Source organism: Emys orbicularis, chromosome 3 (assembly GCF_028017835.1).
Source record: "Emys orbicularis isolate rEmyOrb1 chromosome 3, rEmyOrb1.hap1, whole genome shotgun sequence".
NCBI classification, from domain to species: Eukaryota; Metazoa; Chordata; order Testudines; family Emydidae; genus Emys; species Emys orbicularis.
In genome coordinates this window covers 178,910,447-178,933,504 of record NC_088685.1, presented here as the reverse complement: position 1 = coordinate 178,933,504, position 23,058 = coordinate 178,910,447, and the positions used below count along the sequence as shown (strand labels likewise).

Here is a 23,058-nt window from a genome sequence, read left to right as displayed (position 1 = left end):
AGTAGTAACAATGCAGACAAGCAAAATTTTATCAAAAAGAAAAGAAAAGAAAAAAAGCCCACACAACACCCCACACACACTGACATCACATACACATCTTTACACTGAGAATAAACATGAGTAATTTCAATGCGGAGGATAATTCTTTTAAAAAGTTACATGCCTGAAAAGTGGCTTACTACTATAATGCCATTTTTATTACAATACAATAATTTATTTAAAAGTAACACTGAAAGGAAAACTGTCAGACACCACGTTCAATTAAGAATTCAACCAGAGCAGTACAAGTATTTGAGACACAGTGTGTAATAGGAACCCAGCCTTTGAAACGTAGCCATTTAAAGCTTTTAGGAACGATTTTTTGCTATGAAAAGAAAAGCAACTGTGGTGGGAGAGGGGGGAGGGGAAATGCAAAGCAGTGGCACATGGCAGGGGATAATTCTACTACAGCTGATCATGCCTGGACAGAATAGGATGACTTGGGCTATGTTCTTATACTTCACTACACAGATAGACACTATGGGTTATACTTAGCATTTCCAATGTCATGATGTGTATAATTTGCTTTGTGCAGAATCCCATGATATGGTAGCAATTTCATCTTGATAGCCCTGATAAGTCTGTGCTTGGAAGTGCCAAGGCTTTTCCATTGGCTAGCCATCTAGAATTACTCTCCCAAGCTCATTTTAAGGTTGGGTCGTTTTATATTTTGTGTTCAACCCTGCAAATGTTTGCTGGATCACGTCCTAATGTCCCCTGGGCAAAAAGAAACAGTGAACCTGGAGAAACAGCTATAGGAAGATAGGAATCTGTAGAGTGACAGAGACACGATGGATGATACAGGAGCAGTGTTAACCAACTCCAGAAATATCCACATGCAGCCCTTCCTCACAATCAGGTATGCTGGGGGCTCATGGTAGTCAAGTGAGAGGGAGACCTCAGAAGGTTGGCTAAGAATATATGGGACTCCCAGCATGGGAAAAGTGCCCCTCTTGGAAGAGAAGGTAAGAAAAGGGAATTGGAAAAAGAGGAACTTTTCTTGGGGGAAAAGATATGAAAATGAGAGCTAGGAGACCCTGAATGAAGGGGGAAGGGAAAGAGAGAGAGGTAAGATGATGCTCTGTGGCAGCTGACAAGTAACTATGATGCAGTTGTGCTGTGCACAGCAGCGATTGTCCTGGGTCTTTAGCAGCCCCTTGTTGGCTGCTCTTCTGCAACTTTCAGGCAGCCACCTTCCAGCTCTGTACCCTGCAGCTGCCTCCTGCTAAAAATCCAGAGCACAGTACTGTGCTCTGCACACAAAGGGAATATGGTTTACGTACCATTTCAAAGTTGGACTCTGAGGTGGAGAAGGGCCAGAATGGGGGGGAAGGAGGAAATTTCAGTGAGGAATTTTCAAATAAGCCAGGAGTCTGGGGACTGCTGGAGGATTCTACTTCCCTCTGCTTCTCTCTCCTTCCCTCCTAAAGGATCTAAGCTACAATTTACCAGAATAAGTATGACACCCTGCAGTAGAAGGGGGCCTAGTAGCCTTCACTAGGGTGACCAAATGTCCCGATTTTATAGGGACAGTCCCGATTTTTGGGTCTTTTTCTTATATAGGCTCCTATTACCCCCCACCCCCGTCCCGATTTTTCACACTTGCTGTCTGGTCACCCTAGCCTTCACACCTCCAGCTGTCTCTGGAAAAACATTTCATATGTTGGCAACGTCCTCCCCAGGCCCACAGGAGATCAGTTAGCAGTGACAAGTCTCAGGAGAAGAGCAAATAAGTATCACATTGAAAAGTTATCAGTGCTCTGCTCTCCCAAACTGAGCACCCAATCTCGGCTTTGTATTGGGAGAATAACAATTTGTAAAGTTATGAATCAAGCTCCTGTCAGACGTCTGGAAGATCACTTCAATCTATACATGACAAAAAGATTCTGCTGAAGCCACCACTCTAAATAGAATAGTCTCCAAGATCTTTAGTACAACAACTCCAGCTAGGTCATAGCATATCTGAATACACAATTTGATCCATTTTGATAGCCCTTGAACTGATATAGCTTGGCCTTTAGACTTTTTGCCAAAAGCCGCAAACAACCTGGTGAACTTTCTTAAGTATTTAGTCCTGTCAAGATAATAGTTGACAACCCTTTAAACATACAGGATGTGCAATGGGCTTTCCCGGGAAGATCCTAAGGCTTGGGGGAAAATATGTAGATGAAAATTTAGTCAAAATTTTAGATAGGGTCACAGCAGTACATTATTCTTACGAAAAGCAGCATACAGTGGTTCCGCCATCAAAGCCTGCAGTCCTGCAACTCTCCTGGCTGATGTTATTGCCATGAGAAATAAAAACCTTCAATAAAAAGTGCAATAAAGACATCACAAGCCAGCACTAAAGGCATGACTGTATTACAACATGTGGGAGAGAACTGGCTGCTATAACCACTCAAACCAGTGGAAAGAAAGACTATACACTAATAAATAAAATAATAATAATAATAATACCAACTAGCTCTTATATAGCACTTTTCATCAGTAGATAGCAAAGAATCTAAAAATGTGTGTTTTCCAATAGCTTTCCTCCCCCTGCTTTTTCTTCCTTTCTCTTAGCTGTTTCACAGATGTGGAAACTGAGGCAGAGAGCGGGAAAGTGACTTGGCCAAGGTCAGCCAGCAGGCCGGTGGCAGTGCCAGGAGTAGAACCCAAGTTTCCTGAATCTCAGTCCAGTGATCTATCCACTGCCTGATTCAAGTTCAAGTTCTATAATGCCTGATTCAAAGGATGAGTGCACACACTCCGCCCCCAATGATCAACGGCTCTAAAACAGTCTGTGGTCAGGCAGCAGTGCACACAAGTCTCACAGCAGAGCCCTAATGGTTTGTTTATCCTTTTAATAAAAATCCTCTCTTGTACGGAAGGCAGGCACACCAATTACCAAAGAAATTTCTACTAAACTGCTCTTTGCTGGAGGTATTTACATTTTGTTCCTGGAAAAATATTCTGGGAGTTTAGAGACTCCCGCTCCCTCTCTCCCCCCCACTCCTCCCTCCCTCCCTCTCTCTCTCACACACACACACACACACACACTCTCTCTCTCTCTCTCTCTCTTTGAAATAACAAGTATGAGCTATTCCGTGCAAACTGGTTCAGTCCAAAGGCAAAACAACTGGATCAAAAAAATTTTTTGGCCCTAGGGATAAGTCATCTCTGGTAGGCATCATTTAATATTACCCAGAGAAGAATAAAACCTGCCAGGAAATCATCCCAACATTCCCATATGGAATTCTGAAAGCCCACCGGAAAGCCCCCCCCCCCCCCCGCAGCACAAAATAGTGCTTCATTGATTTACATTGGCCAATCTGAAAAGTATGCAAAAGATTAAAAATAAATAAATAAACAAACAGTAAACTAGAGTTTTACAATGTATTTACTTCTAATAAATTAAAGTGTAATTCACATAAGCAAAGATATGTGTCTGTTTACAGTATAAGATTTTTAAGTAACTAATAATTTTATTAATGAAGAAAATACCATTTACCAAATATAAAATATCATTTGAAGTGATGATACAGAAGAAGGTGCAAGTATAAGCACATGAATATCAAATTTGAGAATCGGGCGAGCCTGATGCTTCTCTGACACTGTTCTATGCTGGCACAAATGTGACTTGGGTTTGGGAACAACCTTAAAACTCATGCCTGCAACTAGCAAAGTCTAGGAGACATGAAGTAGTGAAAGTCTTAGGCCTGGTCTACACTAGGCGTTTATGTCGAATTTAGCGCCGTTAAATCGAATTAACCCTGCACCCGTCCACACCACGAGGCTATTTAGTTCGACATAGAGGGCTCTTAAATTCGACTTCTGTACTCCTCCCCAACGAGGGGAGTAGCGCTAAATTCGACATGGCCACATCGAATTAGGCTTGGTGTGGATGGAAATCGACGCTAATAGCTCCGGGAGCTATCCCACAGTGCACCACTCTGTTGACGCTCTGGACAGCAGTCCGAGCTCGGATGCTCTGACCAGCCACACAGGAAAAGCCCCGGGAAAATTTGAATTCCTTTTCCTGTCTGGCCAGTTTGAATCTCATTTCCTGTTTGGACAGCGTGGCGAGCTCAGCAGCACTGGCAACGATGCAGAGCTCTCCAGCAGAGATGGCCGTGCAATCCCAGAATAGAAAGAGGGCCCCAGCATGGACTGATCGGGAAGTCTTGGATCTGATCACTGTGTGGGGCGATAAGTCCGTGCTTTCCGAGCTGCGCTCCAAAAGACGGAATGCAAAGATCTATGAGAAGATCTCTAAAGCCATGGCAGAGAGAGGATACAGCCGGGATGCAAAGCAGTGCCACGTGAAAATCAAGGAGCTGAGACAAGGCTACCAGAAGACCAAACAGGCAAACGGACGCTCCGGATCCCAGCCCCACACATCCCGTTTCTACGAGGCACTGCATTCCATCCTTGGTGCGGCCGCCACCACTACCCCACCACTGACCGTGGACTCTGAGGATGGGATATTGTCCACGGCCGGTTCCTCGGCCATGTTAGCAGACGGGGAAGATGAGGAAGGAGATGAGGAGGACGAGGCAGTCGACAGCGCTTACCAAGCTGATTTCCCCGACAGCCAGGAGCTCTTCATCACCCTTACAGAGATCCCCTACCAACCCTCCCCAGCATTTAACCCGGACACAGATTCAGGGGAAGGATCAAGCGGTAAGTGCTTTAAACATATAAACCTTTATTTTTTACAAAACTTGAATATTAAGACTAAGAACAATCTGTGATTCATGATTTCTTCCCCCTGGGCGCTTAAGTAATCAGTAACAACTATTTAAAAAAAATCAAACAGTGTCCGGTTGTGCATGATTGTGCTGCCCAAGCTGCTCCACTCTTTAGTCCCTGCTACTGCAGCTATATGAAAATCCGGTCTATATGTCCGGGGATAGAGCAATAATCCTCCACGGACATCTCCACAAAGCTCTCCTGCAGGTAATGGGATAGCCTGTTCATCAGGTTCCTGGGGAGAGCGGCTTTACTTGGTCCTCCGAAGTACGAGACGTTCCCACGCCAGGAGACAAGCAGGTACTCCGGTATCATTGCCTTGCATAGCATGGCGGCATAGGGCCCCGGTCTCTGCAGGCTTTCTCGAAGCATCCGTTGGATCTCGGTGTCCGGGATCCTCATGAGAGTAATGTCGCTCATGATGACCTGCTTTGAATTAGGTAGGGGACTGTTAGTATTGGGACTGCTTGCAACAAGTTCCTTTACAGAACTGTGACCGCTGGTTTACAGCCACGCGGTGGGGGCGGGAGAGGGGCAGCATACAGGGATCTTTCCCTGGCACATCCGCGAGGGGGTGGGACAGGGCCAGAGTTCCTGCTTGGCTGATTGCTGGCAGCACAGACTGGCAGTGCTTTCAATGTGAAAGGAGGCCAGTGGTACTCCTAAAGTTTTAAGCAGCCACAAGTCTACGGTTTACCATGTTTGCCTGCTACAGAGAGTACCGTGTCCTGCCCCGCTTCCCAGATCGGCAGTGCAAAAGCCCAGGCACTGAAGGCGAGGTTCGAAAATTCGACCTTGTCCTGAGTGCGCATGTGATAGGTGTGGTTCATGGTCTTGTTCACAGAGAAAGACTATGTTCTTGATTCACAACTACATTTATCTTTCGGAGGAATTCACTGCCTTTTCCTCATTCCCACAGCCACATCTGCAACTGTCTCCCAACCCAGCCTGGCATCACACTCCCAGAGGTTAACGCACATTAGGCGGAGGAAGAAGAAGACGCGAGAGGACATGTTCTCAGAACTAATGGGCTGCTCCCGAGCCCAGGCAGCACAGCAGAACCAGTGGAGGGAGAATTTGTCCCAAATGCACCGGACACACATGGAACGTGAGGAGAGGTGGCGGCAGGAAGACCAGCAGGCGACTCAAACGCTGCTTGGACTTCTGAGGGAGCAAACGGACACGCTCCGGCGCCTTGTTGATGTTCTGCAGGAACGGAGGCAAGAGGTCAGAGCCCCGCTGCAGTCTATCAGTAACCGCACTCCCCCGCCACCAAGTCCCATACCCCCCTCGCCCAAAGTCCAAAGAAGGAGGGGCGGCAGAGTCCGTGAAAACTCTCACTCCACCCCTGCAAACTGCTCAAGCACCAGAAGGCTGTCATTCCCCAAAATTTGAAAAGTCCTTTCCTGCCCGCCTCACCCAAGCCCCCGTCCAACTTTCACCCCCCAGTTTCCTGTCTGGTTGTTAATAAAAAATACGTTTCTGTTCATTACTGTTTCAGTCTGGCTCTTTTGAGGGAGAGTCTGTCTGAAGGGGGGGAAGGGGCTTGGTAATTGGACAGGACAGTCACCTTTAGCAGGCTACAGAGGCGGGGGCAGGTCCAGCAGCAGGGCACATACACAGTGCAGTGACTAGTTACCCTGGTCAGTCTGGGAGGTGGTTTTCATGTTCTGTGGGGGGCGGGGGGGAGTTGGTTGCTCTGTGACTTTGTGGCGGGGGAGGGCAGTTACAGATCTTATGCAGCGGTCCTTGTCCTGGATCACAGAGCCACGCAGCAGGGGATCTGTAACCCTCCTCCCCCTGCCATAAAGTCACATAGCCCCCACATACACGCAGTCCCACTCAGGAGGGCTGGCAGGCTCCGTTGAAACAACCAGTCCGCCACTGCGAATCCTGTCATTCCTGGAGTTTAGAAGGATCATTTGCATCAGTACACTACACCCGCTCCCCACCACAGTCTGCGTCCCCGGTTTCAAAGATTCCCGCGAAAACTGTACTAAAGACAACGGTGTTCAATAACAAAATAAAACTGATTTTATTTTTTTGGAAGGGGGTAGAGGGGGTCTGTAACTGGAGAGGATAGTCATCCTTAACTGGGTAAAGAAACGGGGGCAGGTTCAGCTTCTCTGTACAGAAACTTAAAAGTCACTGGTTACCCTGCTCACTGTGGAACCTGGCTTTCAAAGCCTCCCGGATGCACAGCGCGTCCCGCTGGGCTCTTCTAATCGCCCGGCTGTCTGGCTGGGCGTAATCAGATGCCAGGCTATTTGCCTCAACCTCCCACCCCGCCATAAAGGTCTCCCCCTTGCTCTCACACAGATTGTGGAGCACACAGCAAGCAGCTATAACAATGGGGATATTGGTTTCGCTGAGATCACAGCGAGTCAGTAAGCTTCTCCATCTCCCCTTGAGACGTCCAAAAGCACACTCCACCACCATTCTGCACTTGCTCAGCCGGTAGTTGAACAGTTCTTTTTCAGTGTCCAGAGCGCCAGTGTAGGGCTTCATGAGCCAGGGCATTAGCGGGTAGGCTGGGTCTCCAAGGATCACTGTAGGCATCTCCACATCCCCAAGAGTTATTTTGTGGTCCGGGAAGTAAATACCTTCCTGCAGCCGTCTAAACAGACCAGAGTTCCTGAAGACGCGAGCGTCATGAACCTTGCCCGGCCATCCAACGTTTATGTTGGTAAAACGTCCCCTGTGGTCCACCAGTGCTTGCAGCACCATTGAAAAGTAGCCCTTTCGGTTGATGTACTGGCTGGCCTGGTGGTCCGGTCCCAGGATAGGGATGTGAGTTCCATCTATAGCCCACCGCAGTTTGGGAATCCCATCGCGGCGAAGCCATCTATGATGACCTCCACGTTTCCCAGGGTCACTACCTTTGAGAGCAGTACCTTGACGATTGCGTTGGCTACTTGCATCACAACAACCCCCACGGGGATTCGTCCCAGACCTGCAGCACTATGCGGTCCCACCAGTCCGCGCTTGTTTCCCGTGCCCAGAATCGCCGTTCCACAACATCCACATGACCCATTGTCACCGTGATGTCCTCGGAGCTGGGTCCCGTGCTTTGTGAGAGGTCTGTGCCCCTCTCAGAGTTCAGGCCCTCACCGCAGTGCCATAGCCTCCTCGCCTGGTTTATCTGCATCTGGGAAAGGTGGATGATAACCTGCGAGGCGTTGACAAGGGCCACAACTGCAGCGATGGTCGCAGCGGGATCCATGCTCGCAGTGCTGTGGCGTCCGCGCTGTCACTGACCCGAAAAGTGCGCGAACTGATTTCCCGCCGGCGCTTTCAGGGAGGGAGGGAGGGCGGTAGTGACAGACGGATGACGACAATTACCCAAAAGCACCCTCGACCCTTTTTTTTTCCCCAGAAGGCATTGGCGGCTCGACCCAGAATTCCAATGGGCAGCGGGGACTGCGGGAACTGTGGGATAGCTGCCCACAGTGCACCGCTTCCAATGTCGACGCTTTCCCCGTTAGTGTGGACTCACAAAGTCGAATTACTGTCCTTAGTGTGGACACACAAGTTCGACTTTGCAATATCGATTCCACATATTCGAGTTAAGTGAAATCGAAATACCCTCGTAGTGTAGACATACCCTTACAGAGCTGATGGTGGAGAGCAAAGGAAACTGAATGAAGAAGTGTTAAGAAATGAATCTCTAGCACTCCCTGATGGTTCCCTGAAACAGATGGCATGCAGGGTAAATATTGTATTTGCGGTGATTACATTGCTAACAACTGTAAAACACTCTATTCAATAGGTAAGACTTATTGAGGCTATATAGCATTGCTGAATATAAAAATGGAAAATTAACAAAAATTGGGTAGTCTCTTTGGGCTCAAGTTTAAGATTGAGAGTAATTTGATATTTGGCTTTATACCTAGCTGCTATTTTAAGATAACCAGCATGCATTTTTTTGTAAACTAGCAAAATGTCATAGTTAATGAAGGTCACTTGTTTGTATAGATCTTAGTTCCCAAGAGCGACTTCAATTTAAAGGTCCAAGCAAACAGAAATGAGTTTTATAATTTCAATGAGTCAGGCTCTCCAGAATATTCTCCTCTGTGCATGGAACACAAAATCCTAAACCCTCAGCAGGTCTAATTAGGGGCTTTAGAACAAGCAACACTTCAGGGATGCTTAAGTTACTGTTTCACTGATGCCTGTTGAGGTGAGTACAAGTTTCAGGTGTGTAGAAAATCAAACAAGTAGGAGAAAGGAGGAGAAAGCAGGGAAGTGGGAGGGCAGAAAAGCGAAATACAGTACATGGAAGAGTTTACTGCTTTGGCAAGTCATTACAATATTGGTGAGACTTCTAGAAACTTGCTAACAGCTCCTGCAGAGTTTTTTTTACAGATCCCTTACATCAGAGCCAGTCTGCTGTCAATTCCATAAAATGTACAAACCCTCCCTGCAGAAATTGGCAACTTTTATCTGTCTTCATTGTACTTTTCTAAAAAGCTTCCAAATTAGTATTATAGAGTTTTCTGAAAATCATGTTATTATAAATAAAACTGAATACAAATTTACTGCAACTACAAAAAAACACCAACTTTACGAGATTTATTTGTAAATGATGTCAGGTCACTAAATGTTTTTACTAAGATTTAAAAAGTCAAGTAATTTGCTCAATTTTGTTATACTTTTATCAGCTTTTGTTTACATAATGGAAAACTTAACAACACAACAAAAAGTTAATGGGAAAATTAAACACATTCTTAGATTTGCATTCCACTGTGCTCAATCCATGCCTATTTTACTGAAGCTTTCTAGCTCTGGCAACTCAATGAGAACCAATGAAAACTGGAGAGGTTGCTTAATACAATGATCAACTAAAATTAAGCTCTTACACAGTTTACTTGTAAACTTATCTCTAGATACACGTAAATATTGGTAGAATAAATCATGAGTTTCAGATTTGATTCCTGTGTAAGAGTTGAGAAGTACTTGAATCTTAAAACTGGAATGACAGTTACCTTAAAGAGACACTATACTCAGGATAAAAGACACTTGTGTATTGAACCCAAGTCCCAGTTTCCTCTTCTGTAATCCTTTTGCAGGCTTCTGCTGAAAAGAGATTGAACGATGCAAACCTTCTTATAGACGCTTGTCGAAGATGCTCATCCTCCAAGTGTTTTTTCTTCAGAACCTTTGAAATTAAGAATAAAGTATTAAAGATTAAGTATACAACTCAAGAAAATATCCAATCTGGGGCTCATCTCACTGGAGAGGTAAGTCTGGAATCAATGGGAATAGCTAAGCAGCAAACAGTATAATCGGTCTTAAAATGCAAAGCAAGAGCAAGGCAGCACTGCAGTCTGGTTCTTCAGCTCTGAAAAGAGACTGTAAATATGGCAGTTTTAGTGGGATGCTGAGTATATGATGTTTCAATATTTCCAAAGCAAATGTGGTCACTTTAAAAATAAACAAAGATTGCTTTTCTAACTGCCAGATCAGGAAACTCATCCTGGGATCTGAAAGTCAAATTGGGTCCTTTCCTTTTCCCACATCATCACCGTTACAAAATCTTTTACAGACCAAATTCTGCCTTCAGTGACTTCTGAGCAATACACTGCTTTCAAAGGGTTTCCACAGCTATAATTAAATTCCTATAAATGGAATTAAATGGAACTTAATAAACAAGTGGATAAGGAGCAAAAAGGGGGAGAAGAAGAAAAAAGTATATTTATTTACCAAAGTAAATGGATATTGCTCTGAATACTCAACAGATCTATTATTTGGCTGTAATCAGGTGCCATTTTTATATGCTGAATTTTCAGACTAGAACTACACAAAGTAAAATGATAACACACACCTCAACTAAGTCAATAATTTTCTGCAGAAGGTTGTAGTGAAATCTTGCTCATTGGGCTTGTCTACAGTAGGAAAAATATGAACCAGCAATTCTCCATTGGTGTATCTTAACCTGTTAAGCAATGTTATAAGCTGCAGCAGTGTCAGGTTGCAGGCATTTTTACAATAGCATTGTCTAATGTTGCACTGAGGACACTAGTTGGTAGTGCACTGTCTACACTACAGCTTCTACCACTTTTACTGACAAAGATTGGGGAAGTTCATCAGCAAATTACAGATCCCAGTTTTCCCAGTGCAGATGTGCCTGCTCTAAAACATAAAGGGAGTTTGAAGGCTGCCATAAATGAGAAAGTAGAATTAAAACATAAATGTTACTTTATCAGTGTTAATACCTTCTTCATATGAGGTAACAGTGTGTAATACTTAAAGAGAAAAAATAATCAGAACAGCTTAACAGCTAAAGAAAACTGTCGAGACTGTTTTTCAGAAAAGTCTAGATTTTATGGGAAAGCAAAAGCAAACCATTACTAACAAAATGAGAAAACAGTATGAAAACACTACTCTGTTTTCCATTCTTTGGTCTACAGAGACATATCATTTTCTCTAATCATTCTGAAAAGTACATTCTCTAAGCTAGCTGAACACACACTTCTTGAAGACATTTTTTAACTATAAATTGTGCCTTCTCATCAAACTGGAACTAAAATCAAGCAGAACTCTGAAAATCAAAAACACAATGGAAGGACAGATTTTTTAAGAATCTGAAAGTAATTAAAGAAAATGTAGACTAAAGGGAGAATATGTGGTATTGTTATATTTCACCCATGTATTTTTCAAAAGACTCCGGGTTTCTTTTCTTAAGTCGACTCCTGGAAGCATCAAAATTGTGTTACAAGTCACAAAGATATAGTATCGCTATTGTATAACTGTAGACAAAAACAAATCTATCTAGAACTAGTTATGATAACATTTTGAAAAGATTGAAAGACAGTCTTCTCTGTTTTCATGATGCCCTCCAAGTGAACTTCAAGGCTCACTTACTTACCATATAATGCCATTCTAAATGAATATCCTCCCAGGGAATAATATAACTAGCACACTATAGAGCAAAGCAAATGAGAAATGGTCACTAAGGAAACAGACAAATACAAGAAAGAAAAAAGTTGATCCAGAGCTATAATCTAAACTATTTGATTACTCCACTGTAGAAAGTGGATAAACGCTTAAAATTTGGCTGGAAACAGTTTAAGTAATATTAAAAATAATAAAAAAAAATCACTCCCAATGACCACTGAAAAAAAGGCTACAATAATAAATCTCATTTATGTCAAACTAAAAAAATATGCTTCTGGCTGCATATATAATAAAACAAAATTCTTACAAAATAAATCATGAAATTACCCTCATCCAATCATATGAATGAACAAAAAAATTGTACTTAAGTGACAAGTTTAAAAAAAATTAGACTTCTTTTTAAAACATTTAACATTAGAATAACTAACCTGAGATTGCAGAAAGTAATTTTTTAGTATGTACACTCTGGATTTGACAACATTTTGTTTATAGTTAGTTTCCTGTTTCCCGGTATAGTCAGGAAGTCATTTTCCCCTTTTTGTCTGTGTGAGTCTTTCACACAAGAACAGGACAGATAAATACATTTTATAAAATAGAAAATTATTGTAAAATCCACAAAAATTGGCAGGGGGACTTAAGGACAAGTGTAGTACTTAAAACTAGTTTTAACTTTTTTTAAAAACACTGACTGATTTCAAGTTAATACTGCCCCCTAACCCCTTAGAGAGAGAAGGGTGAGTGAGGTAATATCTTTTATTGGACCAACTTCAAGCAGAAATTGATCCAGTAAAAGATATTACCTCACCCACCTTGTCTCTCTAATATCCTGAGTCCCACCCGACTACAACACCACTGCCCCAACACCTTATTTACTCTACCTTTCCTTAAAAAGCCCCGGAGAACAGAGAGCCTTGCAGATCAAAAGATTCTTCTCAAGCAGGCTGATAGGGGAAATGAGTATCTTTGCATGAGTACCTCAGCTGATCTCACCCGCCTCAGCTAGAGCTAGTCAAAAATTTTCCATTGAAAAAATGTGGTTTCATTGAAAAGGAAAGAAGGGGAATAAGAGAATGAACAAAAATTCCAACTTTTCAAAATAATTCTTGGGAAATTTTGAAAAATGTTCTATTTTGAGCCTTGCAAAATTGAAACAACTTCAACCCTCTCTATCCCCATCACACAAGAAGAGCGGTACCTCAGCTCATCAGGTCCCAAAGTATGGGCTTTCTAGGTTTTAAACACCGCCCTGTATTTCACCTTGTAAGAGATTGGGAGCCACTGCATAATACACAGGACAGGAACAAATATTTCCTTCCTAGATGCACCACTAATCAAGTGAGCCATATTCTGCACTAGTTGAATCTTCTGGAGGTCTTCAGGTGTAGCCCATATAGAATGCATTAAAGTAATCCAATCCAAAGGTAACAAAGCTATGAATAGCTTTATCTAAAGCTTTGTAGCTAACATAAATGGTGACAGACTACTGGCCAAGTGCAATCTTGGCCACACCTGCTATGTAGTCATCCAGAAACAGGAGAAACTGATGACAAATTGCAGGCATGCCCCACCACTCTAAGTAACCTCTGTCTCATCCAAACTGAGTTTTCACCCAACTAGACCTCATCCAAAACCTAAACTCATTGAATCCCCAGGGCATCAGTCCAGCAGCATGCTTAAGCATGTGTATCTTTATGTACATAAGTAGTCCCATTGAAGTCTATGTCACTTAAGAGCTATGCTGGGTTGACTCCTGGGAAAGTTGCTCAGCCAAACCAACTGGACCAGATGGAAATATAGAGTTGAGTGACATCCCCATACTAAAGAAAATGCAATTCGTAATGCCTCACTAGACCTGATTAAATAATATTCATCAACATATTTGATTAATTTTGTTGCATTTTTCTAATATAGTGCCTAATTATTTTTTATCAATCTCTTCTCCTCATTAATTCTCACAACTCCACACCATGAACGTAAGTGGTGACAAAACTGAGTCCGATGGAACGCACCATAACACAGTCCTCAGATTTCAGAGTTGCAGCCGTGTTAGTCTGTATTCGCAAAAAGAACAGGAGTACTTGTGGCACCTTAGAGACTAACAAATTAGCCCATCAAAGCTTATGCTCAAATAAATTTGTTAGTCTCTAAGGTGCCACAAGTACTCCTGTTCTTTTTACAGTCCTCAGAGTAGATGAGCAGTTGCCCACAACTACTCCCTAGGATCTCTTAGAATGAAAATAACTGAATAACTCCATCTACTCCTGCTAGTGTCCCCTGGTTGTCAATGTCACCTCATAATGGATGATATCAAAGGCAGTGATCACATCTAAAAGAATCAATGGAACATCCAATATTTCCCTCCATCACCAAACGGAGTCTATCAAACAACAGCACTGAGGCAGTTTCAGCCATACACAAACCTAAACCAAATTCACAGGGCTAAAGAGGATCCCAATGCTCCTGGACCTACCTTGCTACAACCTCCCCCTAAAAGAAATATCTGAGACAGTACAATAATTGAAACATTTGAAGGGATCATTTACTGGACATGCAAGATGTGGGCCAGTAAAGGCTCTACAGCATCACCCAACCTGGTCTTGGGTATTTTCACAGAAAACCAGGGCCATATCCATGATAAATTCAAGTTTAATACCATCCATCATAGCCTGTCATCATACATTAAACAGCATGATCTGAGAATTAATTAGGAACTCCTGAAGAGACAAGCCGAGTGAGGCAATATCTTTTATTGGACCAACTACTGAGCTTACAGAACTCTATGTAAGCGCGAAAGCTTGTCTCTCTCACCAACAAAAGTTGGTCCAATAAAAGATATTACCTCACCCACCTTGTCTCTCTAATATCCTGGGACTGACATGGCTACAACACCACTGCAAACAACTGAGGAAATCCTGACAGACTGAAGAGAGACCATTAGTGATAGCTAGCTCCCAGTTTGGGATTAGTGGGAAACCACAACTTTCTCCCTACTGCTCTGTGCTAAGACAATTCAGTCCTGAAGAATGGTGTTCTGTTTGGTTATAAGTAAGGCTGCATGTCTGTCACAGAAGTAACGGATTCCGTGACCTCCGTGACTTCCGCAGTGGCCAGCAGCAGTTTGGGTGTGGGAGGGGGCTCAGGGCTGAGGCAGGGAGTTGGGGTGCAGGGCAGTGCTTACCTCGGGGGTGAGGGAGGCCTCTCTATCTGGCTCCCACCGGCATGTCCCTGCAGCTCCTAGGCAGAAGGGCAACGGGGCTCTGCATGCTGCCTGTAGGTGCCATCCCTGCAGCTCCCATTGGCTGCAATTCCCAGCCAATGGGAGCTACAGAGCCAGCGCTTGTGGCGGGAGCAGCGCGTGGAGCCCCCCTGGCCACCCCTCCCCCCACAAGCTGCAGGGACATGCTGGTCAGAGGTGGGTAGGGAGCCTGCCAGCCCCGCCAACCCTCCCCCGCCCAACACGGGTCCCAGGCCACGTGCCGCCGCCCACCCCCACCCCCCAGCACCAGCAGGAGTCCCGGTCCACGCACCACTGCCCACCCCTCCCTCCCCCCAGCAGGGGTCCCGGGCCACACCACCGCCCGCCCCCTCTCCCAGCATGGGTCCAGGCCACACACCACCACCCGCACCCTCCCTCCCACCAGCAATGGTCCCGGACCACACAACCCCAGCACCTGCGGAGCCCCTGGCCTGCCCCCCCCCAGAGTACCCATGGCCCCCCAGCCCAAGTTTTAGTCAGGGATATATAGTAAAAGTCATGGACAGATCACGGACCGTGAATTTTTGTTTACTGCCTGTGACCTGTCCACGACTTTTACTAAAAATACCCATAACTAAAACGTAGCCTTAGTTATAAGCCACTGTTTTAGACTAACAACAAAAATGAAAAAAGCAACAGAGGGTCCTGTGGCACCTTTAAGACTAACAGAAGTATTGGGAGCATAAGTTTTCGTGGGTAAGAACCTCACTTCTTCAGATGCAAGTGAGGTTCTTACCCACGAAAGCTCATGCTCCCAATACTTCTGTTAGTCTTAAAGGTGCCACAGGACCCTCTGTTGCTTTTTACAGATTCAGACTAACACGGCTACCCCTCTGATACTTAACAAAAATGAAGACACCCTCCTCCCCCCCCCCCCCATGTTAAATCAGACCATTCTTTGCAAGATCTGGTAAAACTGCTCAACGCTGCAGCAGTGGGGAAAGACCATTTTTTGCAACCATGTGGACTATATTTGAAAATGTCTGGCACTCATTTAAATTATGTCTACACTTACGGCAGCATGTATAGTTCAGACACTGCATTCCCAGCTAGCGTGGGCATAAATAGCAGTGAAAATGTGGGAGGCACTGCTTGGGCATGTAGAGAGCCACGTATACCCTGGGGGTTCACAGCTGTTCAAACATAATCTACATGATTGTAAAAAATGGTCTGTTGGCCATCTGGACATCACCTTCTCCTGAGTTTAGCTGTACTGTAGAAGTACCAATATTGGCTACCGATAACTAGCGCCCTGCAAATCTGCAGATATTCGCTTTATATCTGTGGAAGCAGTTGTATTGTTTATCATCTTTGCAGATCGGATACGGATCTAGAGCAGCGGTTTTCAACCAAGGGTCCATGGCCCCCTGGGGAGCCACAAGCTGATTTCACAGGGCTTGCGTGGGGGGTGGGGGGAGCTCTAGCCCCATTGGGGGCATCGGGGCTCCCCTGAAATTGGCTTGTAGATGCCATCTGAGAACCGTTGCTCAACGTGCTGTGTTTAAGGAGAATATGAAGGAAGGTTGTCCCCATCTCTCTCTCTGTCTCTCTGTGATTCATGGATTTATCTGAACATTATTGGTAAAGAGTGCAGAACAGATTTTTTCTTCAGATGGACCAGTAAGATTAAATTGATCTTTGTTCATTGGACCATGTAAAACCTATAGAAGAACTAATAAAGAACATAAAGAAGCAAGAAATCTGCAGAGGAAAAGGTCACAAATACCTACATACAGGTTGAGGAGGAAACATAAGCCTTCTCCCCACACACTCAGAAATGCATCACCCCAGACACTGCTGCTGAGTTCCCTGCAGTTTTTTGTGTTTTAAGCGGGCACATGATACAATTAACAGGCAGTACAATTAGAACAAATTAAAGAAAATATTTCTGTGTGTAGTGCATAGCCAGCCTACATAATTTACTGCAAAAGGAATTTACAGATTTGATTTTCTGTAAGTCTGAATTTCCTATTATGGATCTACTGCTTTAACATAAATTATAATTATAGGAATTTTGTCCAATAAAACTGAATGGAGGCAGGGGAGGGTTGGTTGTTTTCTGTGTGTGTTGGGGGAGGCGAGGTTAAAAACAGACTAAAGGCTCCTCCTGCTGGCAGGTTTGCTCACTGAACCAACTAAACCTTCCCCATACAAAAACTTCCAGAGCTGAGGAGATATAACACTAGAACAATAATTACTATGAACAAACTGAACGAATGCTCAGAATTGTAGTATGGATGTAATTACTGTGACATATTAGCCCCATTTGGCATTCCCTCTTGTCCTGACTTAAAGAACAACAACAGAGAATCTCACGGTAAACCAAACATATCCATAACACAATGCTATCATATGGGCAGTCTTTCCAGGGCCACTGCTCCAAATTAGGAGAAATCAAAATTACGCATTAAAAAAAAGTTAAAATTAAGACCCCAATTCTACTAACACCTATGCAGATGTATAACTTTAGACAGCTGACCAATCACACTGAAGTCAACTGAACTACTCACATGTTTAAAGTGAAGAACCTTGGGAGGGATTCACTAGAGCAGGGGTCCCCAAACTTTTCAGGGTTGCGCCTCCCCCTTACCTCTGTCTGCGCCAGGAGTGGGGCCGTGGCTCCCAGGCAGGATAACACAGACAGGGTTAAGGGGGCCAAGGCTGGTGCCACAACTGGGAGCGGGTCTGGGTCCGGGAGCAGGGCCAGAGCCGCGGCCAGGGGCCAAGGCTGGGGGCAGAGCCACAGCCAAGCTGTAGTGGGGACTGGCAGCTGGGCCCACGGCCAGGTGCGGCTCCGCTCCCAGCCCCGCCCCACCTCCAGACTGCAGCCAGGGGGCAAGGAGGCGGAGGCAGGGGTGGAGCTGTAGCTGGGCTGTGGTGGGGGCCGGAAGCGCAGCCGCACCGAGGCTGTGGACGGGGCCAGGAGCGGGGGCTAGGACTGAAGCACAGCTGGAGGCAGGACTGAGTGGCAATCCCTTTCCGCCCCCCCAGGGGACTGGCCCGGGGCTGCTGACCCCCCCCCCCCCCAAACGTTCTCCACACCCCGCTATGGGGGCTCACAGTTTGGGGACCTCTGCACTAGAGGATTCAGACTCCCTGGCACCTAATGGAATTCACAACCCTGAGTTAGGCTCCCAGACTCCCTATTCAATGCATGGGGAGAGTTAGGGTACGTCCAGACTACCCGCCGAATCGGTGGGTAGTAATCGATCTATTGGGGATCAATATATCGCATCTCGTCTAGACGCGATATATCGATCCCCGAACACGCTCCCATCGACTCCGGAACTCCACCAGGGCGAGCAGCGGTAGCAGAGTCGACGGGGGAGCCGCGGCCATCGATCCCGCGCCGTGAGGACGGGAGGTAAGTCGAAATAAGATATGTCGACTTCAGCTACGCTATTCCCGTAGCTGAAGTTGCGTATCTTACATCGACACTCCCCCCCGACCCCAGTGTAGACCAGCCCTTAGGCACCTAATGGGATTCACAAAAGCCAGCATGCTGAGCAGGGAACTGCCTAAGATAGCCAACAGAAATGCTGCAGATCCGTGAGCCCTAAGTGCCACCCTCAAAAAGACTCAGGCACCTAAATCTAGGCCAGAGGGAAGCACCTATCTCAATATGGGATTCACAGCCTTGAACCCCCTCCTGGAGTTAGGTGCCTAAGCCAGGTGAATGGTTTTTCAAGAAACATGGTAGTCGTGATCTCTCTGAATCTGTTGGAGCTGTTCTATTGTGTGTAAATAACTATAGATTCATTGGAGCAGAGAAGCTGGAACATGAGTCGCCAATCTGAATGCCCAAACCATGAGGCTATATAGTCACTCCCTCTCTCTGGCCCAATTAATATTAAATCACTTATATACAGTGGAACAGTATATAAGTCTCTTCAAAAGGAGAGATTCAAAAAGACCCACCCCAGAATACTCTATAGCCCAGGAGTTATGGCACTCTCCTGGGTGATGGGAGACCCAAATTCAAATGCGTGTTCTATATAAGGCAATGAGGGAAACTAAACCGAAGTCTCCCACAAATTGAGTGCAGTAACCACCACTGGCTAAAGGTTATAAGGGGGATGGGAGTGGCACCATCTCCTCATCCTCATCCTCTCACATGGATATAGGCATACGCTAAACGCATATACCAGCTTGAGTCCTGAAGGCTAGATAGCTGGGGAATGCCTAGTTTATGAATCCTGCAGGGTGGGAATTTAAAGGCAGAAACTCAAGCACCTCATGACTTTAGGTGCGAGGGTTTTGTGAATACCAGCATTGTCTAAATGTTGGACTTAGGCACCCTGAGGGGTAGTTAGGTGTTTAAACCGCCTTTGTGAATTCCACCTCTAGTGTAAATATTTGCAAGATCAGGGCCTTAATGTTGCTTTTCTCCTGCACTGGTTCCACTCTTCTGGACAGAAGTTCTGCTGTAATTTAGGAGAGGAAGCAAACAGTGACCATCATCCACCAAGCACCTACTGGTAGGGAAAGAATTCAGATAATTGACAAAGGAAATAAAGGGAGAACTGAGCTAAAAAAAATGAACCTTTCATAAATTAGAACTGATGTGAAATTAAAGAAATGATGTGACGACTTTTCAATTATTTTGGGGCTCTAAAATAATTATGTGCAAATTTTTAACACTGAGGATTAAATAACCACAGGAAGAGTTTTAGCAAAGGTGTGGTAAATTCTTCAACACTTGAAATCTTTAAATTAAAATTGGATGTCTTTCCAGAAGATATACCTAGTTAAACCACAAGTTTTTAGGTTCAGTGCAGGGATTACTGGGGAAGTTTTATGGCCTGTATTATGAGTCAGACTACATTATCTCATAACTTCTCTTTCTTGATTTAAAATCTATGAATTTACTAAAAAGGAATTTACTTCTCTATGAAATACTGGAAGGTGTTGGTGGCTGCTGCCACTCTTTTTACTGCTGCCCTGAGTGGAACTGAATTCATGGAAACAAGCAGCAGCAGTGGGAAATTTTAAGAAAAAAAGATCGGTGTAGACAGCCTGTGTGACAATTCAAATTTTGGTGGAGAGCAGAATGTCAGCATTGCTTCAAAACACCGCTTTCCTGTTGTCCACTTTGGTGATGCCAAGCCATTTACCAGTGAGGTGGAAGGACGGCTTGCTCTGGCATGACAGTGATCTTGAAGAAGAGGTAGGCTACATCAGGTGTAAAATCCACCTTCCAGGACAGAGACAGAGAGAGAGAGAGAGCTCAGTGGTTTGAGCACCTCTGCTGAGAAGTAGGAGACCCCTATTTAAATCCTTTTCCCCCCTCTAGCAGAGAGAGGAGAATTGAACCTGCATGTCCCACACCCAGGCAAATGCTCTGAGATGGGCATCTCAGTTCCTAGAGAGATGGGCATCTCAGTTCCTAGAGTGAGGCAGCAGTATGCATGCCCAGAGCCAGAAACATAGGTGCTAGAGAACTTTTATTCTGAAAACTTAGGGGCCATGTGGATTTAGGCACCTACAGGATTCAGCTGCAGTTTTGTAGATTGCAGTGGAGACAAAACTGGGATTTAGGCCCTTCAGTCTGGAGTTTAGGCACCTAAGTACCTTTGTGGATCCCACCCATACTGCCTTTAGGCCCCAATCCTGCAAACACTTATGCATATGCTTAACTTTAGGCACAAAAGTAATGCCATTGAACACAATGGGACTGCTTGTTCAACTAAAGTTAACCACATGAATAAGTGTATGCAGGACTGGGGCCTTTATGCTCAATCTTGCAAACCCTTAAACGTAAGTAATTTTACACTTTGGCCCCAGACCTACAAACACTTAAGCTTGTCCTTAATATTACCCATGTGAGCAGTCCTACTGAACTCAGTGGCATTATTCATGTGTGTTAGGCACATCTTTAAGTGTTTGCAGGACTGGGCTCTATTTGCATATACAGAGATGGAAATTAACTATACATAAGGTGTTGTCAAATGCACAGATTAAACAAAATGAAAGGTAATACCAAAAAACCCTCTCTTTCTCTAATGCCTTTCAGTTATACAGTAGCAATCTTAGGTCCCAATCCTACAACTGGTTCCTCACAGGCTGACCATCTGAGCCCATAGACTTCAATAGGGCTCCATGCAAGTGCAGGAGTCTGCCTGCACAGAGCTAAATGCAGGACTGATGCATTAGGCATCACATGCAACAATAATACACAAAATATTTTCAAAGAGAAGTTTGAGTTTTAAAGCGACAAGTGTCCCTTTAACCATAAGACTCATCTACATGATTATTGTGAGCCTTTGTTAATTATCCACTTTAAGAGTTCAAAAATCACAATTCAGGTACCCAAAAATCATGAGATTTGTTTAGAGATCATGATACTTTTTTAAAAATCATATTTTATGTTGTTTTTATTTGTCTTCTGGGTTTTGAGTCTCTAGGAAACATTTAGGTCATGTTTTCAAACTTTTCTCCACAATCATGAGGACTAGAAACCTGCTCTTACAAAAACAAACAAACACACTGACATTCTCATCTATTCACATTATTTCTTTCATAAGAATTTGCAACACTGATTACCTTTAATGTATAGGAAAGCACTGTGTGATCCCTTAGGATGAAAAGTCCTTTCCATTCCACCTAACCTCTTCTTTTTTCCCCTCCTCCCCAACCCTCATCACCTCCTTCCCTCCTCTCCCTATTTTTGTATGTCTTCTCCTATTTTATTACTGTTACACCCACTCTAGCACGTTATGTCTATGAAGTATTTTCTGATCTTGCAGCTTTGACAACCTGTAAAATTGCACAATTCCATAATTCTACTGGCAAGCCCAGGATGCAGTATTTGAAAACATACAAGCTGTAGGTCATTTACCATTTTTGTCTCTTTATGAAAAATCAATAAGAATTAATAGAAAAATAGAAATGCCAGTTAATAGTACATATACTATTTTGAGGCATTAGTTCCCAGTTGCTCAGAACTGTTGCTGCTTAAGGCCCTGAGCCTGCAATCTGCTCTGCATGGGCAGACACTGGCATCTGTGCAGAGCCCCAATGAAGTTGGGGCTGCCTGCAGGAATGGGCACTATGCACTAATGCCCATTGGTCCACCACTACAGATTAATTGTAAGTTAATTTTTAAGACTTTCTCCGTTTATGGTGAAGGGTTTCACTGTTTGTATTTCAATGCCATTTTTAACATTCCACTCATTTGAATAGTCACAGCTTGCAATAGCTCTGCAGTTCCCCAGTCATTGCAAATATACCGTACCAAAATGTTGTGAAAACAAGCTAAGTGATTGCACAGCATTTTGTGGCTCTCAGGTGAAGCATGTTGCTATGGAAGTGCACAGTGTGTGTTCTGGGAGGTGATTTAGTGGTCTCAGCACCAGGTCTGGAACACTTAAACTCCCTGTGCCCACAAGCCTAGATCCTAGCGATGTTATCTTAGCCCTTCATCCTGGTGAATTGCAATTGAAAGCATTAGGGCATCTTTCACCACAGCCCTTAAAAACTGCAGCCTTCGTTGCTGTGCATGGACATTCAAGTGCCCCTGGAGAGCACTCTCCTAAGTGCAGGACTCGTCAACAGTGTGTGACCACTGACCAGAGTCCTCCCATATACAGGCTGCTTTGCCATGGGACGATATCCTAGCTACCGCCCTCCACCCCAGAAGTGGCTGCATGTCACTGGCCTTGTGCATAGGTTAGCAAGCTCTGCAGCACCCTTGGGAGGAAAGGGCCTTGGGGAAATGTAAAGTAGCATTATACCTCTCTGAGCAGTTTCCACCGGGCTCTAGCGGCTCCCTGTTTCCTTCCTTTCGGACCTTCCTCAGCGTCTCCCTCTCCTTTTCCTCCTCCTGACTCACACCTGGCAACAGGAGCTGGGATGCTCCCGGGACAGGCTGTAGCCTCAGTCATGCTGAGGCTGCTGGGAGCAGGCTAGGGAAGAGCTGAGGGAGCCCCCAGGGGCTCAAGGGGAAACAAGCCCTGAGCCACTCACTGGCCCGTCCCCGCCCGGGGAGCAGCAGCCAGGGGTAGACAAAGGGGGAGGCTAAGCAGGTGGGGAGGACGAGACGTGCGCTCGGCGACCCACAGAAAGGACTTGCGCTTACAGCTGCTGCGGCTAGGCCCTCCCAGGCAGGCTAGGGAGGAGGGACGGCAGCAGCCATC

The 23,058-nt window shown here is 44.9% G+C and overlaps 1 protein-coding gene across 1 annotated transcript in view; it reads right to left on the bottom strand.

The window, feature by feature from the left end:
• The window catches only part of CAMKMT (calmodulin-lysine N-methyltransferase), a 377,333-nt gene extending 354,275 nt beyond the window's left edge, over positions 1–23,058 (bottom strand). Inside the window, exons 1-2 of the mRNA XM_065401271.1 lie at positions 22,657–23,058; positions 9,756–9,928 (exon numbers count right to left, since the gene is read on the bottom strand). Of these exons, the coding sequence (XP_065257343.1) occupies positions 9,756–9,928; positions 22,657–22,806 (323 nt within the window). The 5' untranslated portion in view covers positions 22,807–23,058. The remainder of the gene's footprint in view (positions 1–9,755; positions 9,929–22,656) is intronic.